Here is a 27881-nt window from a genome sequence, read left to right on the forward strand (position 1 = left end):
AATATAAATTAGCCTCGAATTAGCAAAAATTTCGGCTAAGTCTCATACCCTAGCCACTCAGCCACAGAAGCTTACAAGCTAATAGCCAAACACTAGTCAAAAATCAGAAAACAGATGCTATGCTATTTCCAATGCTTCAGTAAAATTTTCAAATAAAAGAACACTTTTATTTGCGAGTTAGGTTAGAAAAAAAAGTTCGTAACAATACACTAAGCTGACGCTAGTGTAAATATACACTAAGCTGACCCCAACAATACACTAAGCTGACCCACCAATTAAGCAATTTTATTCACGATTTAGGATGGAAATATGTTGTTTCGTAGTATTACACTACGCTTCGCTTGTATAAAAAAACCACGAATGGTTTCGTTCAACTCTTTAGCAATCAACCTAATTTAAAGCTTCGCATTGCTAACCAACTATCTTAACGAGAAAGAAAACTCTGAAAAAAGACATTGAATTTGTAAGATACTTTGATATGTGGCTAAAATTTACGCTGGAATTAAGTTACTGGAATAATTGTGGGATATGCGCTATCGCGATACAAATAAATTGCAATTAGATTTCGTAATTTTTTTGATAAGAGCATAAGACTGCTTGAAGCAATTTGTTTATAAAATAGAGTGAAAGTCTATCTACACGAGAGCGAAAGAGTTGTTGGGGCTGCTTGACACTGAATGTTGATTGGAGGATTTCTCAATATTGTATCTTCTACTATTTTGGGAAGCAGTGATATGCACTGGGATTGAACTCTGCTGCGAATAACTCGAAGAAATATCCGAGAAATCCGAGTCTTCGACATCTGCGTCGGTAGGGTAGCTTGTTTCTTCGTCACAAAATCGGACTTTGTTTTTCATCGACGACTTGCGCCTATGACCCAAACTACTCAACGTGGCGTTTGAAAGCGCCGCCCTTTCATTCGGATTTCGAACTGCAGATTCGCTCACTTCGCTTGAATCGCTGCTTTGCCTTCCTCGATGTAGCGCTCCAGTAGAAGCGTAGCTCACAGGTCTGTTCTGAGCAACGAAAGTCTTGTTGGGTTTTCGCACCGCCTGCGAATGCGAAACAACTCCACTGTCAGAAGCCTGCTGGTTATTGTCAGCTTCACATTGGAACCCCGCTGGTGGACTCTGATGATAGACTCTGGACATATGCACAGGTGTGGTATCACTTTGAAAGGGTCCACTATTAGACACTCCCTTTGTGACCCCTGGTAAAATGTCCGTCGAGGGGTCAAACACTTCGTCCACTCTATTCAAAGATCTGTTAGACGCACCCATCTGACCTTTGGGTTTAAACGTTGAGACTGCCGGCGGCTTTTCTCGTAAAGCTAGCGGAATATTTCCACTATTTAGACCGTTTGATGACTTAGAGCTCCCCGAAATGTGATCGAGACTGGCCGACGGTTTCACTCCTCGGCCTAGAGATCCCATAAAACTTACTGGGGAGGGCTGGTTCAAATCATAAGGTGGAGGCTTCAAGGGTCTCCTGGCTTGGGCTAATGAACTGTGCGATCCCAAGCTTACACTGGGAGACGGTTCCTTGTAAGACAAGAAGCCTGACGTAGGCGGACATGCACTCGAAGTAACTGCATACGATTGCTGCTCTTGCTTATTCGCCAGTTGCAGGAGCGTTGTTGTTGCTGCAATAGGTGGCGACTCCTGGATCGAGGATCCTAGGCCTGAATCAATTTCAAGCGGACCATGAACCCTGATTAGATGCTTCGACATTTCCTCCGAAGTTAGACTTCGATCTGAATTGGACCCATTAGGGTTTCCACCACTGCCAATGAATGCATAACTGCCATCTCCAATTGCATCTAGTGTAGTACTGCGAGGAATGTATTGCATGCCATGGGAACCCAAAGCCATCGGATTGCCTCGAGCTGCCTGTCCACTGAAGTACATTCCCAGATGACTGGAGCTGTCGATCTGGTCGCTGGGAATGACGTGGTGCGATGGAACATGCATGTTGGCTCCCGAAGTGTGTCCGAGGGTTGAATATTGCACGGATTGAGAGTCGGGGTCGATGTGTATCTGCTGGTTTGACAGTTTGTGCATTTGAGAGTGCAACGCCGCGCTCGCGCTTATAGGGGGCAATGAGTTGCGATGATTCACTACTTGAATCAGTTGCTGCTGGTTACTGGAAACACCGCCGCCCACTCCCCCACCCCCGACCATCATTCCTCCCCCTTGCGCTAGTCTTTGCTGCGATTGGTGATGTAACTGATGCTAAAAGACATGAAATATTGCAGGACTCACGCGTGACACATAATTCTGTAAAGTATCGCAGCCAGTGAAATGTTTCACTTTTAGGCAAGCATTCATATCGCTTAATTTTGAAACGTTGCTTCAAAACTTACTGTTCTATACCCATTTTAACGGCAAGCATAGGATGAGAATATTTAGGTCATAATTGCACTAAACCATACTTTGTATCAGAGAAAAGCACGCTTTGGTTCTAACGTTTCTGCGTTATGATTATGGACTACCTTACCTTGTAGAGCTCTTCATTTAGACAATTGCGTTCATACTCTTCTTGAGACGCAAACATCCTCTGGTTGTTCGATGCAGCCGCGGCTGCTGCCAGGAAAGCTGCTGTGGACGACGGCGACATATTGTCCGATAGAGTTCCTGGGTGTCCCCCGATGTTCATTGGGACACTGCCTCTATGCTGCTGGAACTGTGTGCCATGTACGAACATGCGATCCAGCGAAGTCTGGTTCCCATTATAGGGTATTGTGTTGACACTGTTGCTGTGACTATGACAAGGGGGTGTGGTCTGGGAACAGTCGAGGGAATTGTGAGACATCTTGAGGTGGTCCACATCCTGGTGGGTCGAATTGGGCCGCACTTCCACTTTGTAGGGCGGCGCTTTCGAAGAAGCATCTTTGTCTTAAGCAATTAAGAAGAATTATAAAATTAGTTATAAAGTATGAAACAGCCAACAGACAGTTGGAAAAAGTCAATGAACGCCAGTAAATAGAAAAAAGTGTAGACTTTTTTTTGAAAAAATCTCAACTTTCGAGTTAACGAAAAAATATTGCGTTAACTGATAAAAATAAACACGACCTAAATGAGAGTTTGAAGTACGTTCATCGACTCTTAAGCAACTGAAATCATTACTTTACCTTCTGACAACTTACTTAGAAATATAAAAATTTAGAGGCTAAGGATCTATATCTTGGCAAGAACTGAAAAAATTATATTTGAAAAAAATGAACCCAGCAGGAATACTAATCGGATTTTTTTCGTTGACAGTAGGGAAAACATCAAAGTGAGCTAATATACTACTGATATCAAGGAGAGCGAATAGGGAAACCTTTCAGAGTTAGGACTAAGAACCGCGAGTCCGCCCGAAAAACCACTTGAAAACAGTATAACTGATGCGTACTATGTCCCCTGACAATTGCGATACTTTCTGGCGAAATTTGTCCCAAATATATCGTATGCGCCATTTTAAAATTAATGCTCTAAAGCATTGTTTTGATGCGATGACAAGATTCCCTGTTGTTTTGATCTCATCCTTTAAAATATTCCTTAATCGTATTAAGCTTTCTGGTCTTTGAACAGCAGTTTTAGTTATCTAAGGGCTTATCAAAGTCATTCAAACGGTCGCACCCGATACTTTTGCATAAACGCAAGCCGTTTCTTATTTCAAATACTCATTTGTGAACAATTTATAGGCGAATACAGATACTGTATGAAGGGTAGGTTGATTTCAGGTGACTGCAGTGTTTGCATAATTTGCATGGACTCATTCGAGATACAGGATAATAAAACTGATCTGGTAGCATTCTATTTTTTGTGTCTCGTTACAATACCTGTGTCTGACGTTCCGTTCATTCCACTCAGAACTACTTTGTCAATCTCTGATAAAAAAAAGAACAGGCGTCAATACTGTTCGCGTCAAAACGCAAAAATAGGGTAAACCGATAATAACGGACATGAATACCATTGTCTGATTTGATTACTTTCCTTCTAATTTAGATGATTTTTTAATTAAAAATGCGCATGATTTTTTAATTTAAAAAATAGCTAGTGTCATGGCTCTCAGTCATGCGATCAGATGTTCGAAGCCCAACTTTGATCAGTTGCTAGAGGGGGCGTGACAGTTTTACAAAAAATGCAGAGCTACGCAAGATGTTATATCAGGATCAAGTAAACACTTCCATAAACCCCTCCCCCAAGACCCAAGAAAAGATCTGCCTTCCTACTAATTAATTTGTATTGAAACTTCTTAGCGCTAAATTAATACACTGCCTACTAATTGACTAAAAACTTCAACTCAGAACTAAATCATCCCAGCCACTAAACCTACTAGTGAGACGGATGTTGACTTTATCCCACTATCTGGCTGGCGCTCTCTTTGGCCATTGATCTTTGCTACCGTATGGCGGGTGATAGTCGCTTATGGTTGCGGTGTACGGCAACTACTCACTTCTGGCTCTGTAACAGAGACATGTGACGCAGAATGTGAGAAGGGAGACTAGAACGAGAGAGACAGCTCCAATGGATACAATCATCACCAGCTGAGACGACAGAAAACCCTCTTCCCCGTCTGAAAACAAAAATAAATCAAGTCAATAAAGTTAATATTCTCGAAAAAAAATTACCAACATATCTCATTCTTTACTACAGGGGGATAATCGAGGCAGAATGACCGAAATACAGAAATTTATATTAGCCAATCAAAAATAAGTATTCAACAACTCTGATGCCAAAGCATGATATTTCATGAGTTTTCTGTTATTCGCAGGAAATTTTCTACTATTCGATGATTCTGTCATGAAATATCCCCCTTTATCAGTACTACCAATTCAGCGTTATAGACTAAATTAATAAAATCAATCGGTAAATTGGAAGGGAAAAGGTAGGAAACTACATCAATTGCTATATTCAAAACATATTTTGATTCAGATACTAGATCATCGGGTTTTACATCATCGCACTTCAGCAAAAAACTTGCATGTATTTCAATTATCTCACCCTAAGGAATATGAGGGAAAAAGCAGGAAAATTGTAAGGTAGTATTCTGGTTCAGATAGGTTAACCAGAATTCTGGTACAATTTGATAAATGACGGGAGCCAACATGGTATGACTCAGTGGGGTCATTTCAATTTTTAATAAGGTGCCATCAAGTAAAAATAAAACAAACCCATTTCTTCAGATGCTAAAACCATTTGCAGTTATTATTAGTCGACCATATTAATAGTTTTTTAAAAACTTATTACCACACTAGTAGATTTGAATCCTTTCATCATGTTTTTCGAGTAAAAACTTGCAACACAATTTTTTCTTTTTTAAAAATCAGAGGTACGGTCAAAACTGCATTCCATATCAAGATGAGATAAGCAATGCTTGCGTAATAATCAGAATGCAATGATATATATAGCCAGGTTGCTGTGAAAAAAAAGTGCATCAAAAAGGTAAACTGTGCTTGCAAATGCATTTACAGAAAACACCAACTATTATATACAATTTTATGTAGGGAGTAAAAAAAATAGACAGGAAAGGCCAACAGTCGAACAGAGATGTACTTACTCAACATAATTGCACCTAAACAACATCAGACGCTTTTACATCACACCTTTCAGAATAACAATGTCTACCAACTGCTGGATGGGCGATAAATCAACTTGAAATCTAATTAACATTATTGCCCAATATTACAGCTCCAATTATCCGAGAATTTAGAGATACGAGTCAATAAGAGTCGAACAATAGATCAACTTGAACTTTTGAAATCACCTGAACGAGTGAACGAATTTAAATTTTTTTTCAAGTGAAAAAGCTCGGCGGATCAGTCGAGTCCATTGCTCGTCCTTTCTGAGTTTCTCCTCTATAAATGTAATTAGACAACACTTGATTGAAAACTGCTTTTATTTAACTCGAATTATTTCATTCTTTCCTCCTTTCTTTTTATAATTAATGCCAACTTGTTGGTAACTTTTTTTCGGTAATCGAGTTACAGCATCTACTCATTTCAGCACCTAAACGCCATGTCAAAAATCTAAATACCGATTCAGAACGGGTCAAAAATCTAAATACAACGATTAAATAGATCAAAAATCTAAATACCGATTCTAAACACCGATTCAGAACGATTAAATAGATCAAGGTCAAATATATTGGCAAAAATTCTTCATTAACTATAAAAACAAAACAGGCCACTAACCCTGCTCCTGCAGAAGTATGACTTTGGAGGTGATGCCTGCATCGTTGTAGGCGGTGCAGTTGTACTGTCCCAAGTCATCTGGTCCCACCTGGAAGACAGTGAGCACCATGGAGACAAAGTGGTCATGCTCTATCCTCTCCACCGAATACCTAACAAACACAAACAAACAAGGATAGCCGGTTGCTGTGCAAGTAGCACAGAATGTTCCCACCATATTCTTAACAAAATACAATAGTGTCTTTTTTTTTCTTCAAATTAGTGTCGTTTTTGTGCGTAGTGTGATAAACGAATCTGGCAAAAACCTAGAACTTATGCAAAATCGAGAATCACAGTATAACAGGCAAATTGGGCATTAATTGAGTAAAACAAATGATAAAAAAATCATTTAAAAATTCACAAAAAATTTCACGATTTTTTTTTCTTTTTTTTTGCATTTTTTTCTATTTTTAGATTTGCTGAGCTTTTTATTCCCAAAATCGCGCTAAAAAACTTTAAAAAAAACTTTAATAGAGTACAACTAAAATTTCATAGCCTATCCGTCTATAAAAAGTTTGCTAACTTGCTTAACTCGCTCGAAATTGAACTAAACCCCAAAAACTTAAACCCAGTTTCCCTCGACACAGGGACTTTTTGTCGTTTGAATCCCGACTGAAAGTGCTTAAAAATGATGTATCACTTTTACCATTCTGATGAAAATTTGTGGTAATTTCTGTTGTTTGAAAAACGAAATGACTTCTCACAAGCTTTTATCGCTCGAACTTGGACAAAAATTCAAAAAAATTACACTATTTTTCTCGATATTGGGACAATTTTTAATGTCGTTCGAATCTCAATTGAAAGGGCTTTAATATGATATATTACTCGACCCATTCCGATGATTCGGTGACACCTGATTTTGCGCGAAAAAAAACTAAAACACACCCGAATACAAAGTTCCTCCCCCACAAGTGTACATAGTTGGAAAAGGATAACCAAAATAACAAAATGAGTTTACCTACTCAAACGCCTAACACATTATAATGGAATAGTAAGCTCTTCGGAAATTTGTTTATTAATGAAGAACGATGAAGAACCTAACAAATACACAAACAAACAAGGATAGAATAGGTTATGTGATATAAAACTTCATTTTATTCAATAAGTTTTTCTATTGGCAAATTTTATTCTCGAGTAAAATAGGGATCAACTGTTCCATATCTCTCCGAATGGATTTAGGGAGGAAAATATAGATTTTTCAGGAAAAACTTTGATTATAGCCTAGATTAATACAAAATTGACAAACTTAATTGCGAAAATGGATTGGAAATACATTAGTTTAGGTCATTAACAGCATTAAACTGAACTCCTTTTAATACTCCTTTCCTTTAGTTCTTCAAGTTTTGACTTGCAGAGAAAAAAATATCACCCTACCCAATTGAGAAAACTGGATCAATAGAAAAAACTTCTATTTCGCTGGGAAAAAACTTCTAAATAGAAAAAACTTCTAACTAAATTCCGTTTTCGAAATTAGAAGTCAATCACGTTTTTCGTGGCCTTTACATTTTTGCTGTTCGATAGTGGAGTTTGCCTTCCTGATAACAAAAGAAATGGAGTGAATTTAGAAAGAAATCAAAAGTCAAACCGCCAAAAATCAAAAAATGAGGGTGAACAAATTATAACATTTTTTGCTGAAAAAAATCATCGCGACCTATATAAGAGTCTGAACTACGTTCATCGGCTGTTGAAAATGCCTTTCTCAGTGGTCAGAACAACAATAGGTTAAAACAATAGAAGAAAAGACACAGCTAAGGCTACATCTGAAGAAAGAAAAACAGAACAAGCATTAGAACTTGGCGATATGATAAAAAATGGCATTTTAAATAACAATAAATTAACAGTAATCATGTCTGTTCTATCAATCTAACAATTCCGAAGAAATCTATTAGTTATGCTACTGGGGAAAAATTGCAACGCTTTTAAAAACGCTTTCTCTAATTATTTGTTAAAATTAAGTTAAAATTGTATTAAGTTTCTGATGAAATTAAGTCTGGTGAAATAGACAATTCATATCAAAACTGCAAAAACAAATCAGAACAAGATAGAAATCAGTAAAAATAAATAGTCAAGTGTTGCAGCCAGTTGAAAAAGAATTGACAAATACTTGAGCAGAGCGGATCTAGCATTTTATCAACGGAGAACAAGTGATTAAGGAAAAAAATATTCCCGAATTTTTTCATCTTTTTGTAGGTCTACTGGACATTTTCCACTCTCTTCTGAAAGACCCCATTAAGGCAAAGTTTTGCAAAATTCAGATAGTTATGTAGTGTTTGTAGAAGTTTTGACACAAAAGTAAAGGTGTCGAAAAAAAACAGTGTTATTTGGCTAAAATTGCAGTAACAACAAAATTATCTTTAGAGATATTTTAGGGTCGGTCGGCCAAAAAATGATGTCGTAAAAACACCCTTAGGTACTGTCCGAAATACCAGTTCTTAAATCTTTGACGGAACATTTTATTCATGGCTTCATTGTGTTCCTTCCCCAAGCATTTTTTTATTTTGTGTAGAATTTTGCACATCAAAATTGTTAGTCTTCATAATTGCAAGCAAAATTTCATACCATTATTGTGGATCTGCCTGAAAACAACCACACATGACCTCAAAACATCGAAACCGCTGTGATGAAAGGTTCGGTCAATTGTCTCTAGCTTATACAACCATTATCTCTTTTTGATTTCCACGTGCCATCAAATAAATCACCATCAACAAAATTTCATACCATTATTGTGGATCTGCCTGAAAACAACCACACATGACCTCAAAACATCGAAACCGCTGTGATGAAAGGTTCGGTCAATTGTCTCTAGCTTATACAACCATTATCTCTTTTTGATTTCCACGTGCCATCAAATAAATCACCATCAACAAAATTTCATCTGAAATCAGAGGAGACAAATTTTGTTGGACAGCAATCAATACATTTAATGGTCACATAAATGGAGGCAAAACATGAAAAAGCGAGGAGAACCATTATGATACGGTACAGCTGAAACTCAAAATAGTTCTGCATGAAGAAACAAACATGCCAATTCTATTCTATTCATGATTGCCTTTCGTTCAATAAAAAAACATGGAGCATCTATTATGTTGAATCATAAAAAGAGGCTAAACAAAAAAATTTCAAGGAGCCAAACGTTTTTCAGCTCCGCGTTTACTTTATTTGAAAACGGAAATTATTTCTTTGCAAATATAAACACGTCTGCAGAAACGGAAAAACTTGTTTAGTTTTGAGAGCCGACGTCTCCAAAGAAATGAATTTAGGATCGATCGCTGGAAACACCAGCTGCATATTAAGTCTACTCCATTTAGAAATATCAAAGGAAAACTGCGTGACATCGAACTATTCAAGTCAACGAGGCACCTAAAAACTCAATCCAGACAATGCCGCAATTTGAAATTGCAAAATATTGCTTATTTTTACGATTGGAAAAAAAACTAATTCTCCTTTCGTTTCGCTCTTCTCTTCTCGCGCACTAACCTGTTGTAAACTTATTTGAAAACCAAAAATACACAGGCTCAATTTTTCACGACACTTGAATTTTTTTAAAATATCTTTTAAAACATAAATCCCGACTGAAAGAGCTTTAATACCACGCTTGATGCCCTACGAGCGTTTTTTTGCGGCTCCTGAAGCCACGTGAAATAATTCCTTACGACAAAGTCCCTTCCCGTTTCGTAAAATGCTGGGAACATTAATTCAAAAACACTTTTGATTAAGTTATATTGCCCACGCTTTCGCGATCTAATAATAGTTTGTTCGATCCAAGTTGACTATGACTATATAACGGATCCGTATAATTTTTTGCCCAATTTTAACCCACTGTTGTTCCGGTTACAAGAAGGGAAAGAACTATAACTATGGCTTAGGATAGATTTTTTCCGCCCACTTTTGAGTACCTCGAAAAAACCCGTTCAAGCACCAAAAAGTTCGAAAAAGTAGGCTGTGTGTCAAGAAAAACTGATCTGAACACTAGCAGGTTTTCAGAATAAATTAGACAACTTGATAAGATGCTGACCTCTAATTTTCATCCAGTTTTAACGTCATTTTAGCTATTTTAACTCCTCGTTTTTGCACTTTTTCACGTAAATCAATCACTCTAGAAAAAAAAATAAAATGAAAATTAGACAAAAAAAATATTGTTTTTTTTTCTAGTTTATCTGTAATCAGTGTGGTGCAAAAATTCAGTGCTAATTGTCTAGTCATCGACATCCGACAAGAAAATTAGACAAAAACGGATCAGCCATAGCAATTCCCCCCCCCCCCCCCGTCTCCTATCGATTTAGGGGGGATAAAATATTGATTTTTCAAAAATCAACTTGGAAAGCAAACTAAATTGATATAATTAACCAAAAAATAATAATTTAAAAAGAACTGTGAGGGGGAGATTGTACGGTTGATCCCAAAAACATTGTTTTTTCGATTTCATCTCTAAATAGTGTCGTCGGAAGATTCAGTGCTAGCCTAGCCATCGGCATCTCTTTCTATTATACTCACTTCTGAAAGTTTCCTTCCGGCATAGTGTGTCCCGCCCCTCCGTCGTGGCCATTGCTTCTCTTCCAAGAGACTAGTCCAGGAGTGACGACACTGGCATCCACGTCACACCTCAGCACTGCACTGTCGCCCAGTACCACTTCTACTTTCGCATCCATCAGAATCACAGGCGCACCTTAACATTAATGCTACATAGAATCAATCTATATAGAAGGGCAATCTATATAGAAGAGGCACTTAGAATAGTGGTAAGGCGCTCACTTTGAGATCGTCAGATCGTGTAACCGATCCCCTGCCATGGCAATGATAGTGCGTAAGGACGAGCTCTCACTTGACCTCTAGCTTCAGGTCTACCACAACCTGAGCGATTACGGCTGTAATAGTGGTACCACGTGAAAGTTCTAGACGCAAAAAACGTCCTTCAGTCCCAAAAAAAGAGCTTCGCTCAACAAATTAACTCAGTCTGGAATGTGGGGAAATAAGAGAAACAGATTATGCTTAGACAGGCTGGATGGCCTTTCATAGATCCTCTGCGAATCGCAGAAACCAGAATTATTATTATTAATCAATTAAGTTGTTGTTGGAACAAGTTGTTGTTGAATCACTTTTGAGCTTTCAAAGAGATATAAAAATCGGAAACCTGCTAAGCTTTGTTGTAGTTGCCTCAAGGGGCAGCGCATAAAGTTTCATCATTTCGGTTAGACTTCGTTTCGAATGGTCTTCGTTTTCCTTTAAAATGGTTAGCGTGCTAGTTCAATACTTCTTCAGAGAAGGTTGATCTCTTAGTTAGGGTTGTTTTCAGTACTTCCAGTGGAAGGTTGTTGTTTGCGTCGTCTCGTCCAAGTCTCACAAGCTTCGGCTACAAGCTATTTCAGAGTTGCATCATATTTGGATCGAAAAATAAATCAGCCAACATACAGTTGGAACTCCACGAATGCGAGAAAAAACTATCGCCGCAGGTGTTGATTAAGTATTAATGAGCATATTAAATTTTGCATAAAGGCTAATAGCCTTCAGCACATAAAGCCGGCAAAGGTAAACAAAGGTGAAACAACAGATAGACCATTCGAAATACAACCATGAAATCAAGAAAACCAAAAAAAAAACTAGTAATTTTTATGAAACATACATTCGACAAAATTGGACAAATAATCTCTCAAATTCAAAAAAGTAGTCAATCTCTGCTTCAATTTAACAGCAGAAGCGTTTTCTGCTGAGCATAGTTTTCAATCATTGTTGCCAATTTTTCATGCAAGCAGGTGTGTATTGTAATGTAAAAAAGTTGTAGAAAAAAAACGAGTGATTCTGTTGGCCGAAACTCGAGACCCATAATCATAACAGATTTCCTTCAAGGCCTATTTGCAACGTTGCCTGAAATTTGAGTGCTCAATTTCTGCTGTTTTTTGACGAGAAGTGCAGCATCTTCTCTGACTTCGAATGTGACTTTAATTTTCGACTTTAATTAATGAAGCTTATTATTGTATTCCTCTGAAAATTGAAAACCTAATCCACTACTGAGCAAAAAGACGACGCTGCATTCTTATTGACAATTAAAAAACATTCGTAAACAAAATTGTTAAGTTTCAGAAAAATAAATAAATCAGCTTTAAACTCCGGAAAACCAAACCCAGCTATGAACACAGAGACGATGCTGCATTTCTCATAAACAATTTAAAAAAAAAACGAATAATATTTGCAATTTTCAAAGAAACAAAGAAATGAGTTCAAATTCCGGAACATCGAACCAACATATGAATGCAGAGACGATGCTGCCTTTCTCATAGACAACTTGGAAAAATCAGCACTCAAAATTCCGGAAAAGACTCAAATAGGCCTTGAGAGCGAAACCTGTGGCAATTGTGGGTCTCAAAATTCAGCCAACGGATTCATTACCACTGCCTTTTTCTCATCACTTTATTTACTACAGCAGCATAACAGGGAACATCTGGGAAAAATTGAATAGATATAGCTCTAGCCGTTATATTAAAAGAAGTCCAATAATAAAAAAAAAACCTTGAATAATAAAAAAAAATCATTTTGTATCTATTTCACTTTAATTAATGAAGAGCGTATCCTTATCCCCAGCTGGAAAATCATTCAAAATCGAGTTTAAAATCAAACGTAGTCAAAAATCTGAAAAACGAAAAATGAGCCTGAGTAAAGTCAAAACCATAATGAACAGAGTAAACAGAAAAAAAAACTGGCTTATTTTTGAAAAACTTCATCTTTCGAATTTCTAAGTATAAATATATAGTCTCAACTCTCTTTATTAGTCTCAAAAACTAAGGGCATTCATAAATACGTTAATATTTATGAATGAACATCTGTATTTATTAGAATTTTAACCAGAAAAAAAAACACTTAAAAAACACCAAGACCTATATAAGAGTCTTTACTAAATTCATCGACTCTTAAAAATTCCGACTGCACTTTAGGATAATTTTGGTGGATTTTCAGAAAAAAAACAACAAAAAAATAAATTGAAAGTCTGAAATTTTGTCTTCATTATGTTGGCAAATCTTCCCACTCACTCAAAGTTTTTCTTCTTAGAACTCTTTGAAAATCAAAAAGAATTTATGATTAGAACTTTTTTGATAAAACTAAATTAATTTAAGAAAACTGGATCACTGGGTAAAGTTTTTATTTCGCTGGTTAATATGATAGTTAAATTCCATTTTCGAAATTAGAAGTCAAATCAGTTTTTTGTGGCCATTAAATTTTTGCTGTTCAATAGTTGAGTTTGCCTTCCTTGTAACAAAGGAAATGGAGTGAACTTAAAAAGAAATCAAAGTCGAACGGCAAAAATCAAAAAGGAGGGTGAAAAATTTTTAAATGTTTTCCTGAAAAAATAAACACAAAAAAAATAACTAAGACCAATATAAGACTCTTCAATGCGTTCATCGACTCCTAATCATCTTACGCTTTCTCAAGGCCCTTGGCACCTCAGCTTCAGACTTCGTCTCTTCGACTTGTATCTCTAATATTGAATTTGATTATCAAAGCGAGACAGGAATACGGTTTTTAGTTAAAAAACATACATTAAGCGTACATTTTTCAATACAGAGATTCGGACACATTTTTCTATCAAAAGACAATTTGCCTCGTTCACATATTCATTTCAAAAACCAATTTTTTCTAGTAGTCAATTATCTTTTATCTCTCATTTGCATTCATTTCCTGTCACGCCTCAGCATTCAAACTGTGAAGTCTATTTCCTTTCACCATAGGTGCCTTTTAGGTTGATGGATGATACTTTAAACAGCCGGAAACTATTTTCTTGAGCCTCACAGTCAGTGACCATAAAGGGCATAAGAGGAACATTGCATGCTTTTTTTTTACTCTTTAGCTCCATAGAAACAGAATCAGCCAAACGAATCAACCTTTTACTGATAGATTGACAAGCTCACTAACCAAGAAGCCTGCCTTAAACACAAAAATTCATTAACAATGTCTTAAACAATGTAAAACCGAAATGATATAAAACCGAAGTACAATAAACCGTTTTTTTTAAATCTCAACTATCAATTGTCCAACAAAAATCGATGGCCTTCAATTTCTTTGAACTTCTAGAACAATTTACGATTGTCTCTTTTTGATAAAATTAAATCTGAGCTGGGAAATCTGAAATTTAAATTCTGTTTTCGAAATTGAAATTTAACCGCATTTCCGAGAAAAAACTGTAAAAAACCATCACGACCCATATAAGAGTCGGAACTAAATTCATCGACTCTTAATAATCGACCTTTCTGTAGTTACAAAACAAGAAGACACTTGGTTTCGCAAGTGTAAAGATATAAATTTAATGAACTAGTCCAAAAAAATTTTCAGCAGCTTTCCCATATAAATGCATAATTTGTTTTGAGGACGATGAATCTGCTTTCTTTGACAACACATTTCAATTTTTTTTACTGCTACAAAAACAAATTAGATGCCACTTTCGTCGGAAACATGCTTCGATTCTCAACAATTAAAATTCAAAAAAAATACTTCAGGTTGAAAAACTTCAGCTTCAGAAGGGTAAGTACTCTCGGACATATACATGTACAATAAAAGCACATAATGACATGTCAGCGCCACGTCTTTTTATACCAAATAAGTGGTTTGTCTTTAGAACACAATTGATTAATATGCAGTTCAGACAGCTATGATTCATGCGGTTAGAAGAATGAGTCATCGGCTGTTGGTTCTCTCTACTATACTGGTCAATATTTTGACCAGTTGCAGTTCAATTAAATTTATACTTTTCTGACACGAGGAAATCACTAGTGACCCCTAATGCATTTCGAGGTCACAATGCGACTTAAATTGCCTTCATTCGCAAATATTGTTTCAAATGGGACAAACAAAGAGTTATTTACACCTCAAACTAACCCATAAAATTTACTATTATTAAGCCAGCCTTAATTTTTGACCAGTTAGGTCGATCATTGAAGGACCATAAAGTACATGTCGCTGACTTTTAAACTGTATATTTGTTTAATAGAGGTAGACATTGATCTGCGTTTGTATAACTTTTATGGGCTTTTTTTATCTTAAAAATGACCCCCAGAAAAATAGATGATGAATATTTTTGATACATGCTAGTAAGTCAATCTTAAGATTGTTTCGCCAGTCAATACACGTAGAAGAAACACACTTATCAAAACCCAATATTTATTGTTCCGACCTAAAATTTTGGCGTACGTAGTGTTTTTTTCCGACTTATTTTGACTACTTCAAACAAAACTCGGTCATGACTACTCGGTTATTTTGATTACAAAACTCGTTTATTTTGACTACTTCAAACAGGGTCAGGTCCAATGTGGTATCAAAACAGGGTCAAAAGATTCCAAAAAATCAAAAAGAGAAAAACTTGTCTGAATTTGTCTGATTTTCAGACTAAATGACACGAAATTGGACGATCATGACCAGGGGCAGATTTGGAAGGGGAGCGGGGCAGACGTCCCCAGTCAGAAATTCGACCTCTAGCCGACCCAAACGGTCCCCTTTGTACTATTTTGAAATATCCATTTTTGGTGACGGACCCTAAAAATTTTCTAAAAGTGCATTGGGCGCCAATATATATTAATTCTGAAGGGGGAGCGAGCGCGCGCCGAAAAAACGCGATTTTTTGGTCATAATTTTCCAAAAGGGCCTAAAAACGCCTTTTTGGCCCATTTTTTCAAATCTTTGCCTGCTGCGCAGAAAATTTGGCCAAAACAGACTTTTTAGTGCTTTAGGAGAGCTCGAAAAACCAATTTAGGCGACCTATAAAAAATTCGACAAAAATTTCAAAAATTTTTGAAAATCCGCCCTCCCTCCTCGAGAAAATCCTAGATCCACCCCCTGATCATGACCCTTTGCCCAATTTTGTGACTCCTAATTCAATTCTAGTGTAATTTTTACCTCATTTCATTTAGTTTTTCCTAATTTTTTCACCCAACGCAATTGCCTTATTATACAAAAAAATATAGAAGAAAATTTCTATTTCGAAAAAAATTCCCGATTTTTCAATTTCTTTATTTGAATCAATGCGGTCGAAACATTCCATGCTAATTCCTGTTTTCTCACCATATATTTGAACTCGTGTCGTCCCAGTTATTGGCTCGAACCCTTCTGAATACACTCTGCACGTGTATTCCCCATTGTGACTTTTCTCTGCTCTCTGGATTGACAACACAGATCCCGAGACTTCCCTGACTCCGTTTCGGATCCACTCCACCGAGGGAGTCGGCTCCCCCTCCGCTTCGCAAACTAGTTCAAACGAGTCCCCCTCTTTAACCACTTTCTCACTCGGCAGCTCCGATATGAACTGTGGCGGTTCTAAAGTGAAAACAAAAACATGATTATTCGCTAATAATCTTGAAACCTGAGTTGTATTAGTTTTTTTAGACTGATCACTATATCAAAAATTAAAACAATGGTTATCCTAAGCTTCGAAGAAGGCAAAACACAATAGATTTTGCCGACGTGTTTTCGAAATAGAACGCGACAAAAAAAGAACACAATTAAATTAAAATCAATCATTCCCAAAAAAGTAACGCAGCTATAACTATAGTAACTTCTTTTTTATGTGAAAAGATAAAAGGTTTAAACAGTGCTAAAAAGCCTTAAAGAAACAATGCTCTTGTTTTTCCAAATCTTCGTTAAATTTATTCCTTTCGATTTATCTAAAAAAAATTAGCGCATCAAAAACTAAATCAAAAACTATGCGCACAAAGAAGGCACGTTGATATATTTACAGCCATATTATTGCTAGCTAAGCAAAATTTAATTTCTTCCTTTTTTCTTTACTTTCTTTGATTTCAAACTAGCATAATTGTCGAAAAAATATATTATTGTTTTCATACAAGGAGCGGCGACAAGTCTTGCAATGAGACCCTTGAACACTTGTTGCAATCGATTGATCATCGCATCTGCAAAAAGTGCACAACTATTCTGATCAAAAAATGCTGTTTGAATCAGAAATTATAAACAAATTGGACCCTCATGCGATTTTACAAGCGAAGCGCTTGAAACCTGTACTCAGAGAGCTAAGGCAATATCCAAGCCAAACACTGCCGTAAATTGTCCTCATCAAGCTGTGCAATCCTTATAAGCTCTATGTCATGCATATATAGATTTTATAGAGACATATTACATCGATAATAATAAACTACGATACACATCTCCTTAATAGACTGAAACGCTTTCAAATATTCTCTTTTTAAAAATCATGCCCTAAACACAGCTTGATTCTATTTGTTTTGATTAATACAAGGTAGGGGATTGTGCACGTAGGGGGCTTTCATCATGACAGACCGACCGAATGCGCGGAAACTCACAGCCAATCGACCCCCAATGAATACTGGTTTCTGATTGGCTGCCATTGTTTTCGGGCATTCAGTGCGTCTAGCATTATTTATTCAGTTCCCAGGGAAAGGAATTGGGTTTTGAGTGCTTACGTGCGAAGTGTAGCAACAGAGAAGCAGAGTCCGTGAATGTTTTGCCCCCAATGACAGTAGACACTTGACACTTCAGTTCCTTATTCTCCATGCTCGAGTCAACTGAAGCAACAGAAAAAACCAACTTACTACATTAGTACATTGCATTCCAAAAAAAAACACCATTTGACATTTATTAACAAAAATAAAAAACAATACATAAAAACACTTGCGGTCAGATGCAACATGTGACATTATAAACAACAAAAAATAATACACATTGGACAAAAAAATCCGCATGGACAAAATATTTCAGCTAATTGTACAGAGCTGTTATTTTCTGAAAAACTATGCCATGAGAATAGTTATTTATCTTTATAAAATAAATGAAAATAACTCCAAAGTAAATGTATAACAGGAACCATTTCAAAAATATATTGTACGGGCAGGAAGTTTGTTGCGTGCGCAGGAATTTTTGACGGATGGGAAAAAATTGTACCAATTTTGGGTACTTTTAGGAACTTTTTGGCGCGCGCTCTCTAAATTGTTATACATCCTTGCCGAAGGAAAAACCTGGCAGCTAGAATTTATAGACTGAAGTTCTAAGCTAACCGTCGACCAGTATCGAATTGGTGTGCTGTTGTTGAGTGTTCCTCTGGGCGTCCGTGTTATCTGCGTCTGACTGAGTGAATGTGGATGATGCCACTGACAGTCCTTCGTCCCCTCCGTCCAGGGTCCACCTGTACTGCTGTGGGGAGGGGGCGGGGTTGGCGTCCACCTGGCAGTCGACTGCGATGGAGCGGTGCTGCGGGTGAATTAAAGTCGGACTCACTTTCAGAGAAACACGCGGTCCATCTAAAAAGAACAAACTACTAGAGAAGGAAGCAAACAGCCAATTAAAAAAGATACTGAGATCATGGAAGTACAATGAACTTTGTAAAATTTATTCAAACAGGCAAGCCGCTAAGTCGAAAAAAAACTAGATCTATGGATAAGGCTACTTTTGAGACAAAAAGGAGCCAAGACAATAGAATGTAAAACTAGCATCGAAAGAAGAAGTTGTCAAGCGGTAAGAAAGCCGGAAATATCTTAGCAGAAACCTTTCAGGCCGATTTTTTTTAAATTATGAAGTACCCCACACCCTCAAACAAACAAACAATGAAACAATATGCGGCTACTATGCCGATATAAAAATAGCAGAAACCTATTACGCTGAAAAAAAAAAGAAATTAAAAAAAAACAAAAACAAAAACTAAATTAGGACTAATAAAAAGTTATTAAGTCCCCCTCGCCCTCAAAACACAGACACGCACACACGAACTTTTTTCGCACGTCGAAAGACCCAGTATGGGGACAATAAGACGATCTAATATAAGCCAAAACCTATCAAGCCAAAACAGAAAAAGCCGAAAAAAACTGTTGTCATGAAAACTTGAACTATAAATTCTATCAAGGTTTTTAGCATTTTGTGCGATCCAGAGGTAAGCGTTTAAATTATGTTTTCTTGAAACGATTCGAAATTAGACCTTTAACCCGATATAGAATAGGCCGAAGCCTATTAATACGAAACAAAGGACAAACAAAATTAAACAAGACTGCACGTATCAGGGCGAAGCCCTGAATGTTCCGACTGCCTATTAAGTTTTATGGAGCAGTAATAACATTTAAAAAGTCAATGAAATAAAACAAAATGAAAAAAAAAATTTTCTAAAATTTAATTTTTTTTTATAAAAATCATCCCCCCACACGCCATATAAAGTACAAAAGGATAGATTTCGCTCCTTTTAACAAACCAATTATGGCAAATAGGCTTCTTTTAACCAATTTGGAGCAATTTCTAAGATGGATTAACTCTCCGCTTACGCGTTAATAATGCGAAATATATCGCGCGTCAATTGTCCCAAATTGGCCAAAATGGCATTCTTTAAACCCCCGTAACTTTACGAAAAATGATCACAGGTGAAATATCTTTTCAAATTTGAGCTCAGGACAACAATACCTTTCGAATGATAAAAAAAAATTCCGTCAAAAATGGCTAGTTAAAAAGTCGAAATTTGTCTGAAGAAAAAAAAACCCACCCCGAGCACAAATATTCCGTTACTTTCGTATCGAAAGTCGGAACAATAAAACAAATCGACTAGGAAAAATCACAACCAACATAAAAAGCAAATTTTGAAAAAGACGGATATTTAAAATGACAAACTCAACCATGCTTAGTATTAAAAGTGAGTCCTGTGGACAAAGTTGTTTACGGGGGAAAAAGTCTAGTACCCGATTGCAATACCCTTGCTTATCGCAAGGATGATCATAAAACTGAATCCTTCTTCAATGATTCATACTATTCACATATTTGGGACGACTTAACTAACTCAGTTCTTTAGTTCTTCCACTTTTGAAAGCCAAAACTTGATATTTTATGCCAAAGCTTTAAATTAAAATTTATGGCTCAGCAACGAAATTCAATTAGAAAAGCAGGAAGCCAAACACGGAAAAAATCTAGCAAGAAGCCATTTTTAGCACCAGGTGTCCAGGCCTTAATAAATTATGCAACACTTCATCCTGTTGCCCTTAGAAACGCGAAAAAGCAGAACGCCAAGGAAACAGATGGCGCGAAATTAAAAGAAAAAACCAACAATTAATTATAGAGCCGACTAACATACAATTTCATTTCAAACTCCTTCAAATTTAAACTTAAAAAAAAACAATTTGTTCTTAAAGACACAGGAAAACGCCATTTATTCGCTTGTTTTCCAAGTCTTCCATAATTCATGGTGCGCAAATTGGCTTTGAAACGCAGTTAATATGAACGGATGAACGGCAAAGCTCAAATATCCAAATTTAAAACATCAGCATGAAAAAAGAGCTTCACTATTATTCTTCAGCGTCTGCTCATATATTTACAAAACAAAAATAGCATTTTGAAAATGAAAGAAAAGCAAAGCATTACATTTCTCCTAATAAGGGAATAACGCCGCATCCTTTTAAATCAGCAGAAAAAAAAACGAAAAAAGAATTGGAATAAATTAAAAACGATAAACAAACAGCTATATGACTCAGTTGTATTAAGCAGTGTGTGCAGCTTGAATGGAACATAAAAACTATACATCAACGGGAAAATATCGCCCTCGCTTCTCCTAAAATACCCCTCCCCCATTAATTCCTAACAAAACCATTCCTAACAAACTAGGAAGCTATTTCTTTATAAACAATAGTGTAGCTTTTTCATCAGCTCAAATTGAAAGCATTAGTATTAGCGTCAAATTACCATATGTAGGGAAAACTAACAACTAGGATGTACTTTTTTTATTTCCAACATACAAGGTGACAAACTAATTGCTTGTTAATCATTTAATTTTTTAGTACCCGAAGGAAAGAGGTTATTGGTTGTCAATTCATGTCAAAAAATAAAGTTCATCACTAGGCAAAAAATAAATAAAACAAATGTTTAAAAAAGAACTTTCCAATTCAGATTATGTTTGGATGATTGACTTATGTTTGGATGCTGAAGTAAACTAACCCGAATATCGAATAAGATATTTTTTAAGAAAACACTTATGAACCGAGCACTCTTTTTGACTAAAATATCTATCTGCTGTCTTAGACATCTGCACCAAGTACAAAAATACAAAAGCTTGCTTTAAAAGCACATAATTAGTAACGGCAACAAAACAAAGTTCTTGAGATGCAATAGGCGCAAACTGCATCCAAATTTCAAAAACTGCGCCAGAAAAACGAGCCCTATGTTGTCCCCGTCCCTTAACGCAATGTCAAGTACTTTTGCACAAAAGGTGTGATGAAATTTTTCATCTGGTAACGAATTATTTGGACAAATTACAATTTGCCAAGTAACAGTAGAAAAAAATTTACGGCTTGGAAAACCCAAAATTAAGTTGCTAGGTTTCTTGTTTACAGCTTCCACACTTGAAGTTTACTTTGTCAAAATAACATCAAGCAAAAAGATAATTAAATCATTTCTTCTCGCCATCAGCATTTGCTATTTGAACGCTTGGTTAGCTATTTGTGGTTTTTTTACCATTTGCATTGTTGCTATTGGACAGCTTAATTTGCCCTTCATTGGTTCAATGAATAAAAATATTAGAACACAGGTGAAGCGGAGACTTGCACCACATGTTTTAAAGTAACATATTGCGAAAGTAGACTATGGGAAAATCTACGACACATCTTTTTTGCGAACAATTTCAAGAAAACCTTCTTGAGAATAAACTGAACCCACTTTCTAAAGCATACCCAACAGATAATTGGAAAAGCGTCAAAGAACGCAAGGAAACAAATACAGACTTTATGAAAAACTTCGAATTCAGAAGAAACATACGGCCTTAAAACTCTGACCAAGGAAGAAATATGTTAAAAGGAAATTTTTCATTCCATAAAGATTTCATGAACTTGTTGTGCCCTTTTTACTGCAGTTTGTAGAGGGTTCATCCTGAGTTCTATTTTGAAATTCAACCTTAGAAGTTCATCAAAGTACTTCACATACATTTGAAGTACATCAAATAGTTAAATGTTTTTGTTTGTTACTTTTTACTCAAGCAATCTTCTTAATGCTAACAGCGAGCAAAGAAGGAATCGCTAGATAATATTAACCGATTACTAGCAGCAATTTAACCTTAGACCACTGACAAAATTGTCCAAATAAAAAGGTTTTCATATTTAGTCGATTGCAAATAGAAAATAGTTTCGATGGTGCTCGTACTCACACAAGACATTAAAGCGAACAGTTGAGTTTCTGGCAGTGACATCTGCTTCGCTCTTCGCGTGACAAGACAGATCTTGCATATGGAGATCCATAGTCACTGCTGCCGCACTCAAACTCACTCTCGACTCCGTACTCTTTCGAGGGTCATTCGAATTCGGGGAATCTGAAACAATGTTATTCTTAATAACTTTGTGAAAGCTATTCCCGGGACAACTACTCAATTTCGTGCCAGTAAATGTATTACAACACCAGACGCGATAACATTGAACATAGCCACCAGAAAACTGGAAAAAGGTTGATCGAACTATATATTATTTACTCGTTGTCAATTATCGAGCTTTATAGAAATTTAACAACGTACTCAAGAAAAATGTTCTTGGACGTGGAAAAAAAAGAAGTAAATGAAGACTTTTACCTGAAAAAAAAACGAACCTCACAGCCTTAAAAAACAAAAGTACTCAATAATCCTAACTTCAAAAATTTCGAGATGATACCTTGAATGATAGGATCTGCAATTGTGAATCTCGGATCCAACTCCACTGATTTCCCATTGAGAGACCATGTGATCTCAGCAGCCGGATTTGCCAGTTCAGCCAGACACGATACTTCCACGTTGTCAGTTGCGCCTTCAGACGTTGTAATCTGAGTGCCACTTGCCGGAGTCATTGTCAAGGACTTCGTTGAAGCTGAAGCAAAGAAAGACATGCATATAACTCTTTACTGTCAAGCTTTACTGTCAAGTTTATTTGAATTTAGTTTTCACGCAAAAACCATAATTATCATTATTGGCCAAATTTTAAGAAAACGAAGGATAGTCGGTAGCAGTGCAAGTAGCACAGAATATTCCGACCATATTCATAGAAAAAAAAACTTTTTTTAATTTTCTTTAAATTAGTGCTTTTATTGGAGAACGATACGATCGCGTAGAGAATTAACAAATTAGGCATGATCGACAAAATATGTTTTCAAAAAAAACAAATGCCAAAAAAACTTTTGTATTTTTTTTGTACAATGGTTTAGATTTTAATTTGAAAATATTTATTGTTATATAAGCGCTGAAAGAAACAACCAAAACTAGTTTTCTGATAGTAAAATCAAGTTTGGTGAGCCTAAATTTGTTTTTAAAAAACAGTTACTCTCCATATAACGAAAGTTACTCGATCGCGTTTTCTAAACCAAATTGAACTAAACCAAAAATTTTGAACCAGTTTTTCTCGGCAATTTGAGAACTTTTTGGAATTTTCTAATGTCATTCCAATCACGACTGAAAGGGCATTAAAATAAAATGCCACTCAATTCTCTCAGATGATTGTTTGTGGTAGCTGATTTTGCGTGGAAAACAAAAAACTTAAACACACCCGAATACAAAGTTCCTCCCCATTTTCAATGGCGAACTACAAAAAAGTGTTTTCTTTTTTTCCTCACTTATGTGTCTTTTTTTTCTGTCCCTGGTGCTATGAGAGAACTACACAAACGCGTAGAAACTTACAGCCATTTAGGCAAACTCGCTCGAATAAATTAATTTCAAAAGCTTCAAACCAGTTTTTCTCGACACTGAGACAATCCGCTGATTATTTGTGGCACCTGATTTTGCGTGAAAAACAAAAAACAGCCGATTACAAAATTCCTACCATTTTCAATGGTCGGAACAAAAACGAATCTGTGAAAATAATTGATTAAAAGAAGTTTAATATCAGTAATGTACCTAATTTGATGCTTCAACTAAAGAATGACATTTGATTTACATTTTGAAACTTATTTCGCTACTTTGTGATAGATAAATATCTATCGATTCCTTTTTATCTCCAGGTTAGCAATAGTTTTAGCAATAGTTTAAAGGCGTGTTTACATTGAAACCGAGATTTCTCGGTTTCTGTGCATGCATTTTTGCCTAAAAATTAGGCTAATATTAAAAATTCTTCGTTGGGTGATAAATTCTCCGTTCTTGCAGACTGCTTGTTATATTGGCTAACACATGTAACTCAAGGCATAGATGTTTTGGTTAAATGCAGAGATAACTAGAACTGATTAGCACATTTATTGTTTTTAAAGCGTTCGCGTAAAGCAAAACAAGGACATCCTGTTGTTGCTACGCGAGCTTCATTTTTTTCACTTTTGTGCTGTTGCTTGCTTAATTTTTTTTAAACTTGAGAGGTGTCTGAATAAGGTAATGCGCCACTAAAATCAAATATGAAAAAAAAATCCAAAAAAAAACTTCTTGTGTTTTTCAGTCTTCCAGAATGAAAAACAAAAATATTAGACCCAGTTTTTCTCGACAATGAAGCAAACTTTTGGCTTTTCAAGAATCTGAATGATAGCTGGAAAACCTTTAACATGATACTACACTTTTCTCTTTCTGAACTTTCTTTTAGGTAGTCAATATCGTCCCCAAAAAAAAAACAGACCCCACGCCATAGCTTCTTCGCACTTCGTGGTCGGAACAATAAGACAGAATGAATTGTCGGAAAAAACTGAGTCAGTTCAAAACTTTTCTCCTTTGCGGTGTGCTAAATTTTGAATTAGAATCGAAGCATAATGTTTTTTAAATAACGGTAAAAAAAACCGAAAATCCTTTCAGTCGAAAAAAATTGCGGCAATTAGAAAAACCTACACAAACCTTAAAATTGCGCATTTACAGCCAAATTTAAAACAAATATCGTACACAACGGGCATTCAAAATGCAGAAATGCTCAGAATAGTTGTTTTTTGACAAAACTACAGATATGGAGATGAACACCATTTTTAGCTATCTGTGAAAAAAGTTCCTTTACGGGAAAAAAGAGTACCAGGTTGGAAATTCCTTGCTTATTGCACATTTATGCGCCCAACAACAAATAAATCCAATTTCAAAACTTTTTTGGATAATTCTTTGCAAATCTAGATTTAAAACTATGTAACGTAAATTATTTCAATTAGTAGCGTTAGCGGTGTCTTACTAAACACGAACTCTCTACCTCAACAAAACTATGGGAAAATCTATACGATACAGCATGAATCGAATCTCTGAACACCCTGAGAATGACTACGAATGCCTCAAAAACTGGACAGCAACTGCCCGACTGAGTTTTAGAAAATTTAAATTGACTATGAAACTTCTTCATAAGCAGGGCTGGTCAAAATATGTTTTTTTTAAAAAAAAACGTTTAAAACTGTTTTAAACGTTTTAAACAGTTTAAAACATGTTTTTTTTGCAAGAATTTATTTTTTCAAGCAACGCATACAAAATGCTAGTTTCTCAGTTTTCTCTGAGGAAAGGCTGTTCCTGAGGTCCCCTTCCACATACCCCATTGTGCTGAACGCACGCTCAATGCCTGCAGAGCTCGGGGCTAAAGACATCAGTTTGAGTGACAAACGACTCAATTCGTCACTAATGACCCCCAACGCCGTCTGCGCGCGAATGAAGCTTTTAGCCTTGCAGTTGGGCGTTTTTGCAAACTCGTCGCGCAAAGTTGCTCTTGAATCGCCGAGAAAAGTCAAGTAGTCGCCTTTCACAGTAGGGTACTCTGCATCAATCCATTCGAGTGCCTTTTTCATCACGCGTAAAAGAACTTCGCAACAGCTTTGTCAAAAGACGCTTTTTGATTCGCTGATGTCGTAACAACAAAAGTGTCCATAACCGGCTGTTTCGGAAGCCTGACCCCCGCGTTTGTCGAAGTTTGCCCGTTTTCATGAGACGCATAATGTTTTTTCATCCTGTCGACTAACGGCACCATCTCAGTTGTACAAGTTTTGCACTTGGCTCTTCCATTTGGCAATTGCTCAAACTTCTCCCAAACATGATCGCGTTTACGGCCAGTACTCAATCGGCTCATGTTTTAATCTGAAAAATCCATTCGTTGAAAATTAATGGTTTTGATAAGTAATCTCTGATTAAAAGCTGTATAATGTCAGCAAAACTTGCATGGCAAATGCGCACTTGATAGCTTGTTGAAAGAACTGCACTGTACGTGTTAATTTGGATGAATCAAGTAACAGCTGCCAGTTAAATTGCGTAATAATTGCGCCCTCGCAGTCGAAACATGAAACACTGTTTAAAACACTAAAATTGAGTCATGTTTTAAACAGTGTTTAAAACAGTTTTAAACACTGTTTAAAACAACCCCTGTTTTTTATTGACCAGCCCTGTTCATAAGTGTTTTCACTTTGTTCATACACACTTAATAAAACGTGCACTACTTACATAAAATTGTAAGACGACGTTTTATTGTCTGAGAACGAACAGGGGTATCGTCGGTCACTGCAGAGCACACGTATTCTCCGTCGTCACGGTAAGTAGCCTGGAACACTATCTTCCCCATCAGCCTGTGAGTTTCGTTTATAATGTCTAGAAAAAAATGGCATTCAGCAGCCTTACTCGTAACAAACTCAACCTAATCAAAATGTATGTGTCATAGAATAGTTGGGAAGCAAAACTACACAGATAAACGTAGCACCAAAGAACGCTTTTTTTTCATGACCGTTCAAACGCCGACTCAAAAGACTAACACAAAACCTCATTTTGACCCCATACGAGGTCTCTGTAAAAGCTGCAGTACATAATTTCATTCCAGGAGGAGCGAAAGATCCAAAAGATAAAACTTCATTCAAGATCACGAGTTTTTTCTGTTTATTGAAGTGAAACGTTACAATGGGTAGACCCACATAATCAACAACAAAATTATTCGATCGAAATTCTGTAAAAATAAACTCAACGTACTGTAAATATTGCTAGGCTGAGCTTCTTCCGGAAGTTCTGTGCTCCAAATTCCGTAAGGCCATCTTACATAGAAGTCGTAATCAGACATGAAAATATTCATCGAGATAATGCATTGAAACTCGGCTCTCTCGCCCAGCCAAATCGAAGAGCGGTCGAATTGCACTGAAGTAAGAGCTCGAACAGGAAGCAACGAATCCCCGTTATCATCCGCGCCACTGCTAGTAGAACATATGTTCGCTAAAATTACCAAGCGTTAGTCAAAAATAGTTAGGTAGATCATCCTGAATATTTTTCTCGGTAATTATTTTCAGATAAATTTTATATTGAACGGAATTTGCATATTTCACTTTTGCATAACCTGAAAAATTCAAATATGAGTTTGGTTCCTAGATAGAAAAAAGGCAAAAAAAACTTACAACATGGAATGAACTAACCTTTGCATAAAAGCAGGCAGATGATTACGTAAACATCAGACTCCCTCCCCAGCTTCGTCCGGAGGAGCATCTTTAAGAAGCCGATTGATATGTCCGAGTTAACGATATGTCATGATAAGTTTTGAAAGATAAAGGTTCCACCAAATCATGATTTGTTTATTCTGCACATAGTATTTTGTTTATTATTTAGTTATTTAATCTACAATATAAAATCTGAAACCAAATATCAATTGAATGATGAATGCTTTCAACGAATCTAACAAATCTGATTGGTTTAAATTCAAATTAAATTCTTTCTTTTCACGGAGGAAATAAGGCTTCAAAACTCAGCAAAAAATCGCAAGAATAAATCAATTCTTATCTCCAAACTATCCTTTTTATCAAGATTAAGCTTATCCGATTGGTAAGCGAATGACACCGAGTATTC

At 36.3% G+C, this 27881-nt stretch overlaps 2 protein-coding genes across 4 annotated transcripts in view; one reads left to right on the forward strand and one right to left on the reverse strand.

Moving 5' to 3' along the window:
* LOC134845054 (kinesin-like protein KIF27) overlaps positions 1-27881 on the forward strand; it is a 539890-nt gene that overhangs the window by 310986 nt on the left and 201023 nt on the right. The window lies entirely within an intron of this gene.
* Positions 442-27709, reverse strand: LOC134844579 (uncharacterized). Of its 3 annotated transcripts, XM_063861320.1 has the most exons (15): positions 27455-27709; positions 27021-27257; positions 26505-26648; positions 22819-23010; positions 22326-22487; positions 18220-18462; positions 17629-17730; positions 16256-16507; positions 10709-10880; positions 6179-6327; positions 5545-5559; positions 4441-4560; positions 3824-3871; positions 2497-2894; positions 442-2231 (listed from the first exon to the last, which is right to left on the reverse strand). In XM_063861320.1, exons 1-15 carry the CDS (start codon positions 27522-27524, stop codon positions 636-638), a joined length of 3900 nt encoding a protein of 1299 aa, XP_063717390.1. In that variant the 5' UTR covers positions 27525-27709; the 3' UTR covers positions 442-635. The 3 variants fall into 3 exon arrangements, with proteins under 3 accessions (XP_063717390.1, XP_063717391.1, XP_063717392.1); XM_063861321.1 differs by lacking the exon at positions 5545-5559; XM_063861322.1 differs by lacking the exon at positions 3824-3871.

This window comes from Symsagittifera roscoffensis, chromosome 4 (assembly GCF_963678635.1).
Source record: "Symsagittifera roscoffensis chromosome 4, txSymRosc1.1, whole genome shotgun sequence".
Classification (NCBI taxonomy): domain Eukaryota; kingdom Metazoa; phylum Xenacoelomorpha; order Acoela; family Convolutidae; genus Symsagittifera; species Symsagittifera roscoffensis.